At 39.3% G+C, this 16,130-nt stretch overlaps 1 protein-coding gene across 2 annotated transcripts in view; it reads left to right on the forward strand.

The window, feature by feature from the left end:
• The window catches only part of col11a1a (collagen, type XI, alpha 1a), a 132,357-nt gene that overhangs the window by 103,056 nt on the left and 13,171 nt on the right, over positions 1-16,130 (forward strand). For both annotated transcript variants that reach the window (XM_062992005.1, XM_062992006.1), the window contains exons 44-54: positions 1,506-1,559; positions 2,452-2,505; positions 2,783-2,890; positions 7,165-7,218; positions 9,028-9,081; positions 9,369-9,422; positions 9,989-10,042; positions 11,316-11,423; positions 11,924-11,977; positions 13,425-13,478; positions 15,455-15,508. In XM_062992005.1, the coding sequence (XP_062848075.1) occupies positions 1,506-1,559; positions 2,452-2,505; positions 2,783-2,890; positions 7,165-7,218; positions 9,028-9,081; positions 9,369-9,422; positions 9,989-10,042; positions 11,316-11,423; positions 11,924-11,977; positions 13,425-13,478; positions 15,455-15,508 (702 nt within the window). The remainder of the gene's footprint in view (positions 1-1,505; positions 1,560-2,451; positions 2,506-2,782; positions 2,891-7,164; positions 7,219-9,027; positions 9,082-9,368; positions 9,423-9,988; positions 10,043-11,315; positions 11,424-11,923; positions 11,978-13,424; positions 13,479-15,454; positions 15,509-16,130) is intronic.

Below are 16,130 nucleotides of genomic sequence, written 5' to 3' on the forward strand. Positions count from 1 at the left end.
GAATCAATAATTGAACCGATTGCTCTATATGGCAGTGAAGTTTGGGGTTCGCTAACACATCATCAATTCCACAATTGGGACAAACATCCATTAGAGACCCTGCACACAGAGTTCTGTAAAACCATCCTAAAGGTGCACAGACACACCACAAACAATGCGTGCAGGGCAGAATTAGGCCAATTTCCACTAATTATAAACATACAGAGAAGAGCACCACTAACACACACATATACACCACTAACACACACCGATACACCACTAACACACACAGATACACCACTAACACACACAGACACTCTAATAACACACACCGATACACCACTAACACACACAGATACACCACTAACACACACAGACACTCTAATAACACACACAGACACACCACTAACACACACATATACACCACTAACACACACATATACACCACTAACACACACAGACACACTAATAACACAAACAAACACATTACCAAATCACGCCGACACACCACTAACACACACCGACACACCACTAACACACACAGACACTCTAATAACACACACAGACACTCTAACACACACAGACATGTTACTAACACCCGCCGACACACCACTAACACACATTAACACAATAGAGACTCAGGAACAGGAGAAATCTGCAAACACAATTAGAATAAACCAAATTACACAAAACTCAGAACTAAATATCAGAATTATTGGGAAACTGAAACTAAAGTCCAGAGTAAAATGCAGTGTTATTTGGCCCTAAACAGACACTACAGTGCAGCAAATTATCTGAGCACAGTATCCGACCCTAAATTAAGAAACACCCTGACGAGATACAGACTGAGCGCACACGACCTGGCCGTGGAGACGGGGCGACACACCCGGTCCTGGCTGCCCCGGGAGGAGAGGTTGTGTCAGCACTGCACTCTCAGTACAGTAGAGACGGAGCTGCACTTCCTCACCCAGTGTATCAAGTACCACCACATCCGCTCCCAATTCTTTCCTAAATTTAACACAGTCATCCCCAACTTTACCTCCCTCCCAGACCCCGACAACCTGCCCCACCTACTGGGGGAGCACAGAGAGAGCTACACACTAGCAGCACTCTATACACACACCTGCCACCAGGTGAGGGACAGTGGGTGACCATGTCCCATACACACACACACACACACAAACTGATTGTTGTTACTACCTCATTATTGTAAATATTAAAATTTTTATTGTTATTATTTGCACTGTTTCTATTAATATTTTATTTTATTTTATATTTTTTGCACATGTAACTGTTTTGTATATTTTTGTTCTTATTGTTATTTTTATTATTCCTCTGTAACTTGCTTTGGCAATACAAATGTCCTTATTTGTCATGCCAATAAAGCTTCTTTTGAGTTTGAGTTATTTATAGATCTATTTATCTGGACTGTGATAGAAGTCATATGGTTGATCTTTCTCATTGTTAATATTTCAGTAATCAACACACAACTAATTGATTGTAATATGTTTCTGTGTTTATTTCAGGGAGAGGTTGGTGAACCAGGACAAAAGGGAAGCAAAGCTGATAAAGGAGAACAGGTGGGTGTACACTCCTATTACACATTAAATTATGAGCATATTTTAAGCTTAGTGTAACAAGTGTGAAAGCTAAAAAGCCAAGTGCGAAAGCTAAAAAGAATCAGACACAATATGGGAATGCTAACAAAAAGATCCAAATATCATACTACGAGTGAGATAAATACAATAAGGATATGGTTATATTTTCAACTGCCAGAAGCCAGATTTGAATTTGGACTGTAGAGTACTGAAGAGACTCTGTAGCCTAAGCTATGTGGCTACCCATCAAGCCAAAGCAGATGAGGGCTAATGAGTTAAATAAGTGAAGAGTTGAAATAACTCTTTTAGTAGAACTAGCTACAACTAATGAGGGAGAGCAGCAGGTGGAACTGCGACTCTGGCCAGCATGCCAGTGCTACCAGTGTACTAACACAATCACATTCTTATGCTTCTTCTAATCTAAGCCAAGAAGGAAAGGGAATGGAAAAAATAAAGTGGGGAATTGGCTCAATGAACCACTACAACCAGGATGTTCAATCAAGTTCCAATGGCTGCCTTGGAAAAATGACTGCAAATTTAAATATTTACAAACAAAAGCTGAGAATAGAACTGAGAGGTTCCTCTAAAATTGAACAGGCATCTTACCACCTGAGCATGGTCAGATGACTCAGTGCCACACTGGTCTCCAAACGTTCTTTATATAGCCTGGACTCAGCTGTGGCCCATTAGCAATGATAAGCACTTACACTTGAAAATACAAACACTTTTCTACAACACTGTCTTCTTTCGTACTTGCATTTCAACTGTTTGCAGTTGCTTACTGTTTATTTCTTAGATTTATGTACAGTATATTGTATATTGTGCAATGTATGGGATCATTTTTTTTAACAATGTTGTATGTTACTTGTTTTAGGGTCCACCTGGTCCATCAGGTCTACAAGGTCCAATTGGAGCACCAGGACCTGCAGTAAGTGGAATCACTATATTTATTAACTTGTAAACACACCCAGTAAAATTTCTAATTCCCTATAATCACCTGTTGATTAATGTCTGAGATAATAGTTCAGTAAATATTTATAGAACCTAAGTCAGCTGACACTGTGATGCATATTAATAATGTATGTAGCAAAATTGTAAGTAGTGGCAATTCTGACAGACTCACAGACAGACTAGAACAGAGTCGCTTACAAAAATCACAGTCAAACTGGCTGAACTATGGCTAAATTGTGTGGTGTTTTGCACAGGGTGCAGATGGAGAACCTGGACCAAGAGGTCAGCAGGGTATGTTCGGACAGAAAGGAGACGAAGGACCAAGAGGTTTCCCAGGACCACCTGGACCAATCGGCCTGCAGGTAAGTGCATACACTTGCTTTTTATACACAATATAAAAAAGCAGATGTTGACACCTGAGCATACGCTTGTTGGACAATCCATTCCAAAGCCAAGACTCTAATATGGGATTGATTCCATCTTTACAGATATAAAAGTCTTCACTTGCAGTTGCAATCAAAATTATTCAACCCTCATTGCAACTAAACAATCATACAAGAACAATTTAAATAGCTTAACAAGCAAGGGCTTTTTCCAAATTCAACATAAAGGGCCACTCTTAATGACTACTGGAGTCTTAGAACTATTAATGGCTCCAATTCAGTCATATATATATGGGTTTGCATGTTGCAACTGCCTTCTTCAAATCCCACCAAAGATTTTCTATGGGGTTTGAGTCAGGTGACTGTGACGGCCACTGCAGAATCTTCTAGGACTTCTGAAACCAAGCCTTGGTGGACTTTGAGGTATGCTTGGGATCACTGTCCAACTGGAGGTTCCAGTGACTCCCAATCTTTAGCTTTCAGGATTTCCTGATACTTGATTGAATCCATCATGTCCTCCAGTGCAGTTTCCCAGTGCCCAAGGAAGCGAAGCAGCCACAGAGCATCACTGAGTCACCACCATGCTTCTTTACAGAACAGAAACCCCAAACCACAGATGATTTTGAGCATATTGAAACCAACTTTTCTTGTGCTTTTGGGTCAGTAGAGGTGTTTGACTTGGAGTTCAGGAATGGAGACTTTCAACATTTACTATGTGCCGTACTGTCCAAAGAGATATCTCAGTGCTTGCCATTAAAAGTAGTACTTTGAGTTGAATTTGGAGAAACCATTTGGTACATTATTATTTTAGTTATTTAAATTGTTCTTGTTTAAATGGTTTATTGCAGTCTAGGAGTGAGTATTATTCACTGCAACTGTAACTGCAAAGACTATAAGATTTTGGAATGTTTATTTAGTAAAAAAATATTTAAAAGGTAACAATCAGGGCGCCTAGGTGGATAGTCCACTAGCACACCAGCGCAGAGATTCTGTACTCCTCTGTTTGAAACTCAGTGTTGCCACCGGTCGTCTGGGCGCCATCTAGCATGCATAATTGGCAGTGTAGCAGTGTAGCCTGTAGCAGACATGTTTCTGCTATGGCGGGATAATCGGACTATGTGGGTGGGGTCTTCAAATACTGTGTAGGGACCCTGTTTAGCAGAGTGCATGGGTGAAAAAGGGTTCAATCAGTGTTTTAAAGTTGTTCAATTCAGTTGTTGAGATCAGAACTGGACATCAAACTTCTACACCAAACCCCAGGTTCCAAACATATTTTATATAACTGATTTTGTAAATCTTTCAGCAATAGGTGGAGCTAAAACACCTGAACTCAATAATTAGTACAATGCTTTTGAGGGATTTCTGTGGATGTTATGGACTGTAGATTATGCCATTCTTTAAATTCCTACAATCGTAGTAATAATAATATTAATAATTTTATACCACATAGCGCCATTTTCGTACCCAAGGTTGCTCTACAAAGGAAAAGAAGAAGGAAAAAAACCTTCAGTGGGTAGAATAATGAAAGTACTGAAAAATAAGCTAAGTTTGAAGGATGAATTTAAACAGAGGAAAGGGAGTGACACTAATTACAATAGTATCACCTGTTGAAAGTTACAAAACAGGTGTTTCTGTCTATTTACAACCTTATTCGTAATGTCTTGGCAGGCATCAAATTAGGAATTAGTGCTTTTGTGTAAAACTCAACCAAATTAATAAAGTAAAACAGTAAATGTCTCTTCTTTGTTCTGTTTTAATTTAAATCCATATGAAAGACAGTTGCAGCCATGAGGAGCTTCAGTCTGTATTTATCATTAAACAAATAAGTACCTTATAGCTGTGATAAGGAATCATGACAGTAATGGAATTAGATTCACTACACCGGTTATTTACTGCACCACTCCCCCACACTTCTCGCCACCGAACCCTCCGAGTCATTTGACTCGATCGAGCTTTAATTGAGTGTAATGCGCCTCCATTTAGATTTTATTAATTACGCTAAGTGGTGATCTGGTCCAGCAGGCATCAGGCCACTCTGCGTGCTCTGTGCTGGATTGAAAGGCTGTTTTGCTATAATGGTGTCTGACCATGAAAGCATTCTGAAATCCCACATGTGTGAACATCCAACGTCCAGCGAGTGCTTCAGTATTTGGGGTGTAAATATCATACCAAATTAGATTTTAGATGTGCTGTTTGCAATTGGAGAGGGTGAGGGAGAGTAGAATTAGATGTGTCCATTGCTGTGACGACATTTGATAGCTATGCTCTGCGTCTTCTTTATCCCACAACAGCTATTAAAAAGCAATCTAAACTGCTGTTTAACACAGCATGGGTAATTTATTGCAGTACGATGGGGAAACTAACTGCTCATTCTGTGCATATGATCTCACAGATACACCAGATTTGCTTGCATTACTTTGATCCCATTTCCACTTGGTATTACTGATTATGTAAATCACATGCATTTAGACGTATTGTCTAATGTGTCCCCAGGTAGCCAAATCAAAATCTGATTGCTGTATCCCACACCATATGCAAACTAGCTTACACCAGACAATCCACTTTCTGTGTTGTTGCTTCTTTACAGTTACAGTATACACCGATCAGCCATAACATGAAAACCACCTCCTTGTTTCTAGACACATTGTCCATTTTATCAGCTTCACTTACCATATAGGAGCACTTTGTAGTTCTACAATTACTGACTGTAGTCCATCTGTTTCTCTGCATGCTTTGTTATCCCCCTTTCATTCTGTTCTTTAATCGTCAGAACTCTCCCAGGAGAGAGTTGGGTGGTGGATCATTCTCAGCACTGCATTGACACTTACATGGTGGTGGTGTGTTTGTGTGTTGTGCTGTTATGAGTGGATAAGACACAGCAGTGCTGATGGAGTTTTTAAACACCTCAGTGTCACTGCTGGACTGAGAAGAGTCCACCAACCTAAAATATATCCAGCCAACAGCACCCTGTTGGCAGCGTCCTGTGACCACTGATGAAGGTCTAGAAGATGACCAACTCAAACAGCATCAATGGATGAGCCATCGTCTCTGACTTTACACTTACAAGGTGGACCAACTAGGTAGGAGTGTGTAATAGAATGGACAGTGAGTGGACACGGTATTTAAAAACTCCAGCAGCGCTGATGTCTCTGATCCACTCATACCAGCACAACACACACTTACACACCACCACCATGTCAGTGTCACTGCTGTGCTGAGAATGATCCACCACCTAAATAATACCTGCTGTGTGGTGGTCCTGTGGGGGTCCTGACCATTAAAGAACAGGGTAAAAGCAGGCTAAAAAGGTATGTAGAGAAACATATGGACTACAGTCAGTAATTGTAGACCTTCAAAGTGCTTCTATATGGTAAGTGGAGCTGATAAAATGGACAGTGTGTGTAGAAACAATGATATGTTATGGCTGATCAGTGTATTGCAAAATTATATGGATATCTGCACATTGAATAATCCACTGAACTTAATAAATTCAGCTGGTCATTAATTTTCTTACTTTTTATATCAGAAGAAGAAGCAGCGTGAAAAAGAAAAACAATAGTTTTAGCATGCCTCCATGTGGCTTGCCTTCCATAGCCAGAGTTTACACTGTGGGAAGCATGAGTGGTTCATTTGCATAAACTGAAGTCCACCGCGGTGGGTGGAATAGCGTTTGTAGTGCCTTTAGGTTGCTAACTCTACCCACCGAGAGCACCATTAAAAGACAAGAAGGGAGAAATAGGCTTAAATTGCTTTAAAAATCCAGTTAAAGGCCATTTTAGCTTTTTGGTTTTGATATGGCACTGAGCTTTCTTTGTGACTGATCTTCATGCCCAATCTCCATGCCTGTTTGGCAGCTGAGTTTTATTGCTGACTGCATTTGCGCCAAGTTTTCTATTTCATGTCTGGGACCTTTAATATTATTACTCATTCACGCGTGAGTGTGCAGCCACAAACAATAAAGTGACAGCTCCATCATTTCAGTCTTTACTGTATCCACACACAAACATCATTTACTGCTGTGTAGCACAATAAGGACCTTTTCAGGTTATTTTATGTTGTTGTATGTAGATGTTTTCACATGGAATCTGAACCATATGTAATTTAGTCCTTATACAATGGGTCATGTTTTGATCAGATGCTAATTTGGATGTATTTTGAAGGTTACTAAGTTGAGGGATACATTTATATTCACAGTAAATCCCAGACTATTTATTTGAAACATTTAACATGTGATCTTGTCCTTTCCTCTTCAGGGTCTTCCTGGACCTCCAGGTGAGAAGGGAGAGAATGGAGACGTTGGTGCAATGGTACGTAAGTTTATCTTGGTCAACCTTCCAACCTATCCACCTTCTCACATATTTGCCTACCTACCAGCCTACTGTACCTACATATAAACTACCTACCTCTCTACTTACCTACCCACCTACCAACCAACTGTACCTACATATAAAGTACCTACCTATCTACTTACCTACCCACCTACCAACCAACTGTACCTACATATAAAGTACCTACCTATCTACTTACCTACCCACCTACCAACCAACTGTACCTACTTATAAAGTACCTACCTCTCTACTTACCTACCCACCTACCAACCAACTGTACCTACATATAAAGTACCTACCTCTCTACTTACCTACCCACCTACTAACCAACTGTACCTATGTATAAAGTACCTACCTATCTACTTACCTACCCACCTACCAACCAACTGTATTTACATATAAAGTACGTACCTATCTACTTACCTACCCACCTACCAACCAACTGTATCTACATATAAAGTACTTACCTCTCTACTTACCTACCCACCTACTAACCAACTGTACCTACGTATAAAGTACCTACCTCTCTACTTACCTACCCACCTACTAACCAACTGTACCTACGTATAAAGTACCTACCTCTCTACTTACCTACCCACCTACCAACCAACTGTACCTACATATAAAGTACCTACCTATCTACTTACGTACCCACCTACCAACCAACTGTACCTACTTATAAAGTACCTACCTCTCTACTTACCTACCCACCTACTAACCAACTGTACCTACGTATAAAGTACCTACCTCTCTACTTACCTACCCACCTACCAACCAACTGTATTTACATATAAAGTACGTACCTATCTACTTACCTACCCACCAACTGTATCTACATATAAAGTACTTACCTCTCTACTTACCTACCCACCTACTAACCAACTGTACCTACGTATAAAGTACCTACCTCTCTACTTACCTACTTACCTACCAACCAACTTTACCTACATATAAAGTACCTATCTATCTACTTACCTACCCACCTACTTACCAACTGTAACTACATATAAAGTACCTACCTCTCTACTTACCTACCCACCTACTAACCAACTGTACCTACGTATAAAGTACCTACCTCTCTACTTACCTACCCACCTACCAACCAACTGTACCTACATATAAAGTACCTATCTATCTACTTACCTACCCACCTACTTACCAACTGTAACTACATATAAAGTACCTACCTCTCTACTTACCTACCAGCCTACCAAACAACTGTTCCTACATATAAAGTACCTACCTCTCTACTTAACTAGCTACCTACCAACCAACTATACCTACGTATAAAGTACCTACCTCTCTACTTACCTACCCACCTACCAACCAACTGTACCTACATATAAAGTACCTATCTATCTACTTACCTACCCACCTACTTACCAACTGTAACTACATATAAAGTACCTACCTCTTTACTTACCTACCAGCCTACCAACCAACTGTATTTACATATAAAGTACGTACCTATCTACTTACCTACCCACCTACCAACCAACTGTTCCTACATATAAAGTACCTACCTCTCTGCTTAACTAGCTACCTATCAATTTACTGTACCTACCTATAAACCACCTACTTCTCTGCGTATTTGTCTGCCTACTTATTAACGCACAGAGCATACCTATAAACTGCCTGCTTAACTTATCTGGCTATCTATCTATAAATACATCCTCTATACTCTATACTTGTCTATCTACCTGCCTGGTAGACACTGGCAGTAATCGTATTGTAGTACATTCCAACCGGCCCTATAATCTAATGTCTGCTTGGCTTGTGTTCTTTTAGGGTCCCCCTGGTCCACCAGGCCCGAGAGGTCCTCACGGTCCATCAGGTGCTGATGTAAGTAAGCCTCTTAACTTTAAGCCTAAATAGTAAACAAATTTATTGCCATATGTAGTGAAGTTTAAACCATCCATGTATGTTTATTAATAAAATTGTTGTGCTGTAGGAAGGTCAAATATTAGCATTTAGTTCCAGTTTCTCATGCAGTCCTTAACTCCTTTTGGATAATTGTGAGGCATAAAGAACAGTAAACAACAAGGTTATGTTGGAGGATATCACATACATTTTGTATTACAGCAAATGTTTAGCAAGACCTTAGACTAATTGGGCATGTTGTGTTTTAGGGTGCACAAGGACCACCAGGTGGTATTGGAGGCATGGGAGCAGTGGGAGAGAAGGTGAGTAACCACTTACAAGTTTGTTGCCTTTTTGCCTTTCAAAAAAGTAAATAAATACATAAATGAATGAATGAATAAATGAATGAATACACACACATGAACACGCAAACAGTGTTTGCCCTGTGATGGACTGGTGCCCCGTCAAGGGTTTTACTGTGTGCCTTGCGCCCATTGAAAAGCTGGCATAGGCTCCAGCACACCTAATTGGATAAGCGGTTAAGAAAGTGAGTGAGAGTGAGTGAGTAAATGAATGAATAAATACACACACACAAACACTCAAACAGTGTTTGCCCTGTGATGGACTGGCGACCTGTCTGGGGTATGTTCTACCCTTTGCCCAGTAAATTAGAAGCACCACGACCCTTAATAGGATAAAGCGGTGGTAAAACAGACAATGAATGATGTATTGGCTTTTTAATATATAAGCGTCGGCTAGATTCATACTGGTGTCTATGCTATTTTGGACATGCTATGCCATGCTTAATTATGGTACCTATCTGAAAAGCATTACTGTTGACAGGCATTGGTTACCATGGTAAAGATTTAACTGATGAACTCTCTTACAGGGTGAACAAGGTGAAGCCGGTAATCCCGGACCTCCTGGAGAACCTGGTACTGGAGTAAGTACATGTCTGTAAATGTATGAGTAAACTAATTAAAGCTTCTATACTAAAGCAATTACCATAAACTGATTAGTGGAATAGTGGGTTTTCTAAAACAATGTAAGTGGTTTTAGCAAGTCTGCCGAAACCACTTTGTTGGCTAGCTCAGTACATACATATTAATAATGCAAGAGCATTAACCTTGAGCTGCTAGAGATTAGTACAAAATCTCATTCACTGTTTCTGCCCTCGATTGAACATTCAGTTTGAATACAGTCTAGTTCTAATTTTCAGAAGTTTACTACTTACAGATTAGATCTTGTCTGTGACAGAGATTGGAATGCTTTTTTGTTCCAAGATTCACAAATTTGAGTTATTTTATGAGTTTATTGCACGTTTTCCAATCATTTTGTAATGCAAGAAAGAATCATTTGTGCTGATCTTTCTGCTTATTTAATGACCAATAAAAACACAGGAGCAAGGGCTTCTTTTTTGGTGATAGAAGCTTGCTTGACTTTGGATAGTATATTACCATCTCCTACAATTGACTGGCACCCTTTTCAGGGTGTTTCTGTGTGCCTTGCGCCCATTGAGAGCTGGAATAAGCTCCAGCACCCCTCGCAACCCTGATTAGGATAACAGAGTGAGAGTTATATTGTTATCTGGACACATTGTGTTGCTTAACCTTGGCAGGGGAACCACCATCCATGTACTTTTTAATCTACCTGTTTATATGGGTACAGGGAATTTTATTTAAGCCTCATAACCTGTATAATCCATTTCTGATTTGTGGTGTATGTCATGGATGTGATTTAAGTCCCATAACATTTCTGATTTGTGGTGTATGTCATGGATGTGATTTAAGTCCAATAACATTTCTGATTTGTGGTGTATGTCATGGATGTGATTTAAGTCCCATAACATTTCTGATTTGTGATATACTGTATTGTACTGTATCCCAAAGGATCCCATGCGGTTCTTAATTTGTGGTGAACCTCCGGGAGTTTGTGTCCACTTGAATTTGTTATTTGAGACATACCTCAAAGATCTGCTGTTGGTCCACTCATGTTTACGGTTTCCAAAACACTTCAGGAATCCACTCACATTTGTAATGTGTGGGGCTGTGGCTTTAGTCTACTTATGTTTGTAATGCACAACACATTCAAGGACCAAAGGTTTGGTCCACTCATATTTCTAATTAGCAGCATATATAATAGACAAGCGGTCATTCCATCCAAGTCATACTAAGGATGCAAGCATGGTCCACTTACATTTCTGATTTGCTTTTTAGGGCCCCAAAGGTGAGAGAGGTGAGAAGGGTGAAGCAGGCCCATCTGGTGCTGCTGGACCTGCTGGACCTAAAGGACCACCTGGGGATGATGGCCCCAAAGGAAATCCTGTAAGTGCAGGTTACAACACTGGCACAAAACCGCTAGACAAAAAACACACAAAAACAAAACACAGGGAGCATTCTGGGAAAAAGGCATTTAATGTGATTTCAGACTCAGAGAAGCTTTTATTACATCTGGTTACATTTCAGATAAATAAGCTAATTTATGCTATTTATGAAACAATATGGCAGTATTAACCTGTTTTTCAGCCCCCACATATTTGTTTACCAGGCTGTATAACTAAATAATGATGCATTATTATTGCACCCCACTGGACATTAAAGCAAACAACTTACTATGATGCTCATAATAGGAATTATTATTGTAAATGAGCCATTTTCTCTGTGTACTTTTTAATTCCAAAAGTGCATCACATTTTAACTTTAATAATATATGAGGTTAATCTCCCTTATTGTAGTTGTTTACATCTTAAAACCCAGTTTATTATAGTTCAACTGTATATTGCATATATTTGTTATAAAGTGTATATTGTTGTTCAATATTGTAGGGTCCTGTTGGCTTCCCTGGAGATCCCGGTCCTCCGGGTGAGCCTGGTATTGCTGTAAGTATCAAATTTTGTACATCTATAAATCTTAACCAGTTTTGAGGCTCAAATGGTAGAAATTTGTAAAGTGTGCCAATTATGGTTTAAGTATATGAAAGGATTAGACTGCATGCCTTATCTATACTAACAAGGACTTGCTAGGCTGAATGCACAGTCAAAAATTATCAAATGTTAATAATTTTTTTATCTCCTAATTAAGAAGTTGCTGTATTAACATTTTTACCCAAGCAACTCATTAAGTGTTTGGTCCGACAATTCTTTTAGAGTTCGAAGATATCTAATAAATGTGATTAAAGCCAAGGATGTGATATAAATCCCAAAGCATTTCTGATGCCTGGTGTACTTTGAATATGTAATTCAAATCTCATAACATTCCTGACACTTGGTGTACCTCACGGTTGTAATTTAAGTTCCATGACATTTTCTGATGCCTGGAGTACCACAGGGTTGTTGTTTAAATCTGTTAACATTCCTGACACCTGGTGTACCTCATGGCTTTGATTTAAGTTCAATAATATTTTAATGCCTGAAGGTCCACAGGGTTGTTTAAATCCTATAACATTCCTGACACCTGGTGTACCTCATGGATGTGATTTAAGTTCCATAACGTTTCTGACACCTGGTGTACCTCATGGCTGTGATTTAAGTTCAATAGTATTTTAATGCCTAAAGTTCCACAGGGTTGTTTAAATCCTATAACATTCCTGACACCTGGTGTACTTGAGAGATGTGATTCAAATCTCATAACATTTCTGAAACCTAGTCTACCTCATGGTTGTGATTTAAGTTCCGTGTCATTTTTGATGCCTGGAGTACCTCAGAGTTGTTGTTTAAATCACATAATATCCCTGACACCTGGTGTACCTCATGGATGTGAATTGAGTTCCATAACATTTCTGACACCTGGTGTACCTCATGGATTTGATTTAAGTTCCATAACATTTCTGACACCTGGTGTACCTCACGGTTGTGATTTAAGTTCCATAACATTTCTGACAACTGGTGTACCTCATGGATTTGAATTCAGTTCCATAACATTTCTGACACCTGGTAAACCTCATGGATGTGATTTAATTTCCATAACATTTGTGACACCTGGTGTACCTCTTGGATTTGATTCAAGTTCCATAATATTTATGACACCTGGTGTACCTCATGGATGTGATTTAGATTCCATGACATTTCTGGCACCTGGTGTACTTAAGAGATGTAATTTTAATCCCGTAACAATTCTGATACCTTGTGTATTTCAGGATTGTGAATGTAAGTTCAATAACATTTCTGATTTGTGGTGTACCTCAGGGATGTGATTTAAGTCCCATAATATTTATGATTTGTGATGTACCCCAAGGATATGATTTAAGTCCTACTACATTTCTGACACCTGGTGTACCGCAGGGTTGTCATTTACATTCTATAATATTTATGATTTGTGCTTTGTTAGGGAACTGATGGCAGCCCAGGAGAGAAAGGTGAAGATGGTGAAGCAGGTCAACCTGTAAGTACCTCAAATTTATAATTACTAACTTACATTATATGTTAGGAAACACTAGTACAGCTTCATCTACAGTAATTAATAATTGTGACAGACATGACTGATATTAAACGGAAGGAATAGCGTTTCATTTCATTTTCATCAACCAGCAACAGCAGAGGTGGCAAAATTTTAAAAGTGAGAAAAATGGGCTTGTTTAATTTAACCCACAAATTGAATAGACAAGTATGAATGATTAATTTGCTTAGATTTGTATTTGTTTAAATGTTGATTGTCGAAGTATGGTTAGATACAATCTCTCACTAGAGGGCCCTGATGGTTCCTCTTTGTCCTGAGACACAGCACATTGCCTCATAAACTCTGGCCATGCATTTCCATTCTTTTTAATATTTATGAGCACAATTTGAATTCTCAGGCCATGAGAAAGAGCTTTAATTTAGCTTTGGATGAAGTGAATGTATTTGAGGCGGGTTGTTACAGATTGCTGTGTATTGTGTGCTGGGTTTAATTCAGTGCCCTATCTGCACCCTGCAGCCCTATTAAAGTTTAATGAGCAGAGATTTGTAGTGCTATAAAGGCTTCACACAGAGCTGTCTCAGCTCTCTTTTCTGATTACAGCTTCATACCGCTCTGTCTCACAGCTGAGTGAGTCCGAATATTCACTCCATCTCTATGGCATGCTGTGCTTTTGATTGAGATGTGATTTCAACGTATCTATAAATGTCAGTTAGATCACATCCAATATATTTTCTGATAACCATGTGTACATTTTCAGACAGCTGATAGAGAGAGCTTATATTAGAAAAGCACACGTCTTTCATTTGTATTATTTTTTATTATTTTTACTTACACTCTATGGCCAAAAGTATATGAACACTCTGTTATATTATGTTTCAGCATGACTACGTTCATGTTATACAAAGCAATGTTCATCAAGACATACACTATATTGCCAAAAGTATTCACTCAGCCATCCAAATCATTGATTTCAGGTTCCAATCACTTCCATGGCCACAGGTGTATAAAACCAAGCACCTAGGCATGCAGACTGCTTCTACAAACATTTGTGAAAGAATGGTTCGCTCTCAGGAGCTCAGTAAATTCCAGCGTGGTACCGTGATAGGATGCCACCTGTGCAACAAGTCCATTCGTGAAATTCCACAGTCGACTTTCAGTGGTATTATAACAAAGTGGAAGTGATTGGGAATGACAGCAACTCAGCCACGAAGTGGTAGCCACATAAAATGACATAGCGGGGTCAGCGGATGCTGAGGTGCATAGTGCACAGAGGTCGCCAACTTTCTGCAGAGTCAATCGCTACAGACCTCCTTCATGTGGCCTTCAGATTAGTTCAAGAACAGTGTGTAGAGAGCTTCATGGAATGGGTTTCAATGGCCCAGCAGCTGCATCCAAGCCTTACATCACCAAGCGCAAGCCGACAGAACCCCTTTGGGATGAATTAGAGCGGAGACTGAGAGCCAGACCTTCTCGTCCAACATCAGTGTCTGACCTCACAAATGCGCTTCTGGAAGAATGGTCAAAAATTCCCATAAACACACTCCTAAACCTTGTGGAAAGCCTCCCCAGAAGAGTTGAAGCTGTTATAGCTGCAAAGTGTGGGTCGACATCATATTAAACCCTATGGATTAAGAATGTCACTCAAGTTCATGTGCGTGTGAAGGCAGACGAGTGAATACTTTTGGCAATATAGTGTAGTTTAATGGGTTTTATGTGGAGGCCTGCACAAGCCCCTGATCTCAACCTAACTGAATACCTGGTGTGAATTGAAACATCGATAGAGATTTAGACCTTCTTGTCCAGCATCAGTGCATGACCTATAACGACACTTCAAAATCTTATGAAAAGCCTTCAGAGAAAAGTAGAGGCCTTTAGAGCTGCAAATAGGGGCTAATCACAAGCATTACAAGTGTATATCATGATGTTTATTGTTTGATTGTAACCTTTAATCTCTTCTTTAGGGTCCTCCTGGTCCATCTGGAGAAGCTGGACCCCCAGGACCACCAGGAAAACGAGTAAGTAAAATTTTACTTCACTTATCTTCACTATTTTTCTATTTGTTTTTATCTTTGGAGAGCAAACTGGGTATTCCACTATCACCATTTGATTGAATGTGCAAAAAAAAATCATACAGTAAAAGCAAATTGCAGTTTGTCTATTTTCTCAAGGGCAGCCTAAGTAAACAAATTGTTTTATTCTTCAATAGGAGAAACTACAACTATGTCTCTTATTATATTTGAGTTATTGAATGTTCAAGCAAATACAATCTCAAGTATTCTACAGTACATGCTTCGGGAAAACGCATTTAGAAAAGTCACTCTAATCATTTACAGTTAAATATAAAACTATGTTTAAATAAAAAAGTACAAGCTCCACTTTCAAAATTTTAAACAAAAAAAAAATGTAGATAAAACATCATATTTACTGACGAGGCATAACATTATGACCACTGACTCTTCACCATGGCACCTGTTACTAGGTGGGATATATAGGGTAGCAAGTGAACATTTTATCCTCAAAGTTGATGTGTTAGAAGCAGGAAAAATGGGCAAGTGTAAGGATTTGAGCGAGTTTGACAAGGGCCAAATTGTGATGGCTAGACGACTGGGTCAGAGCATCTCCAAAACTGCAGCTCTT

Source organism: Trichomycterus rosablanca, chromosome 3, assembly GCF_030014385.1.
Source record: "Trichomycterus rosablanca isolate fTriRos1 chromosome 3, fTriRos1.hap1, whole genome shotgun sequence".
Lineage (NCBI taxonomy): Eukaryota > Metazoa > Chordata > Actinopteri > Siluriformes > Trichomycteridae > Trichomycterus > Trichomycterus rosablanca.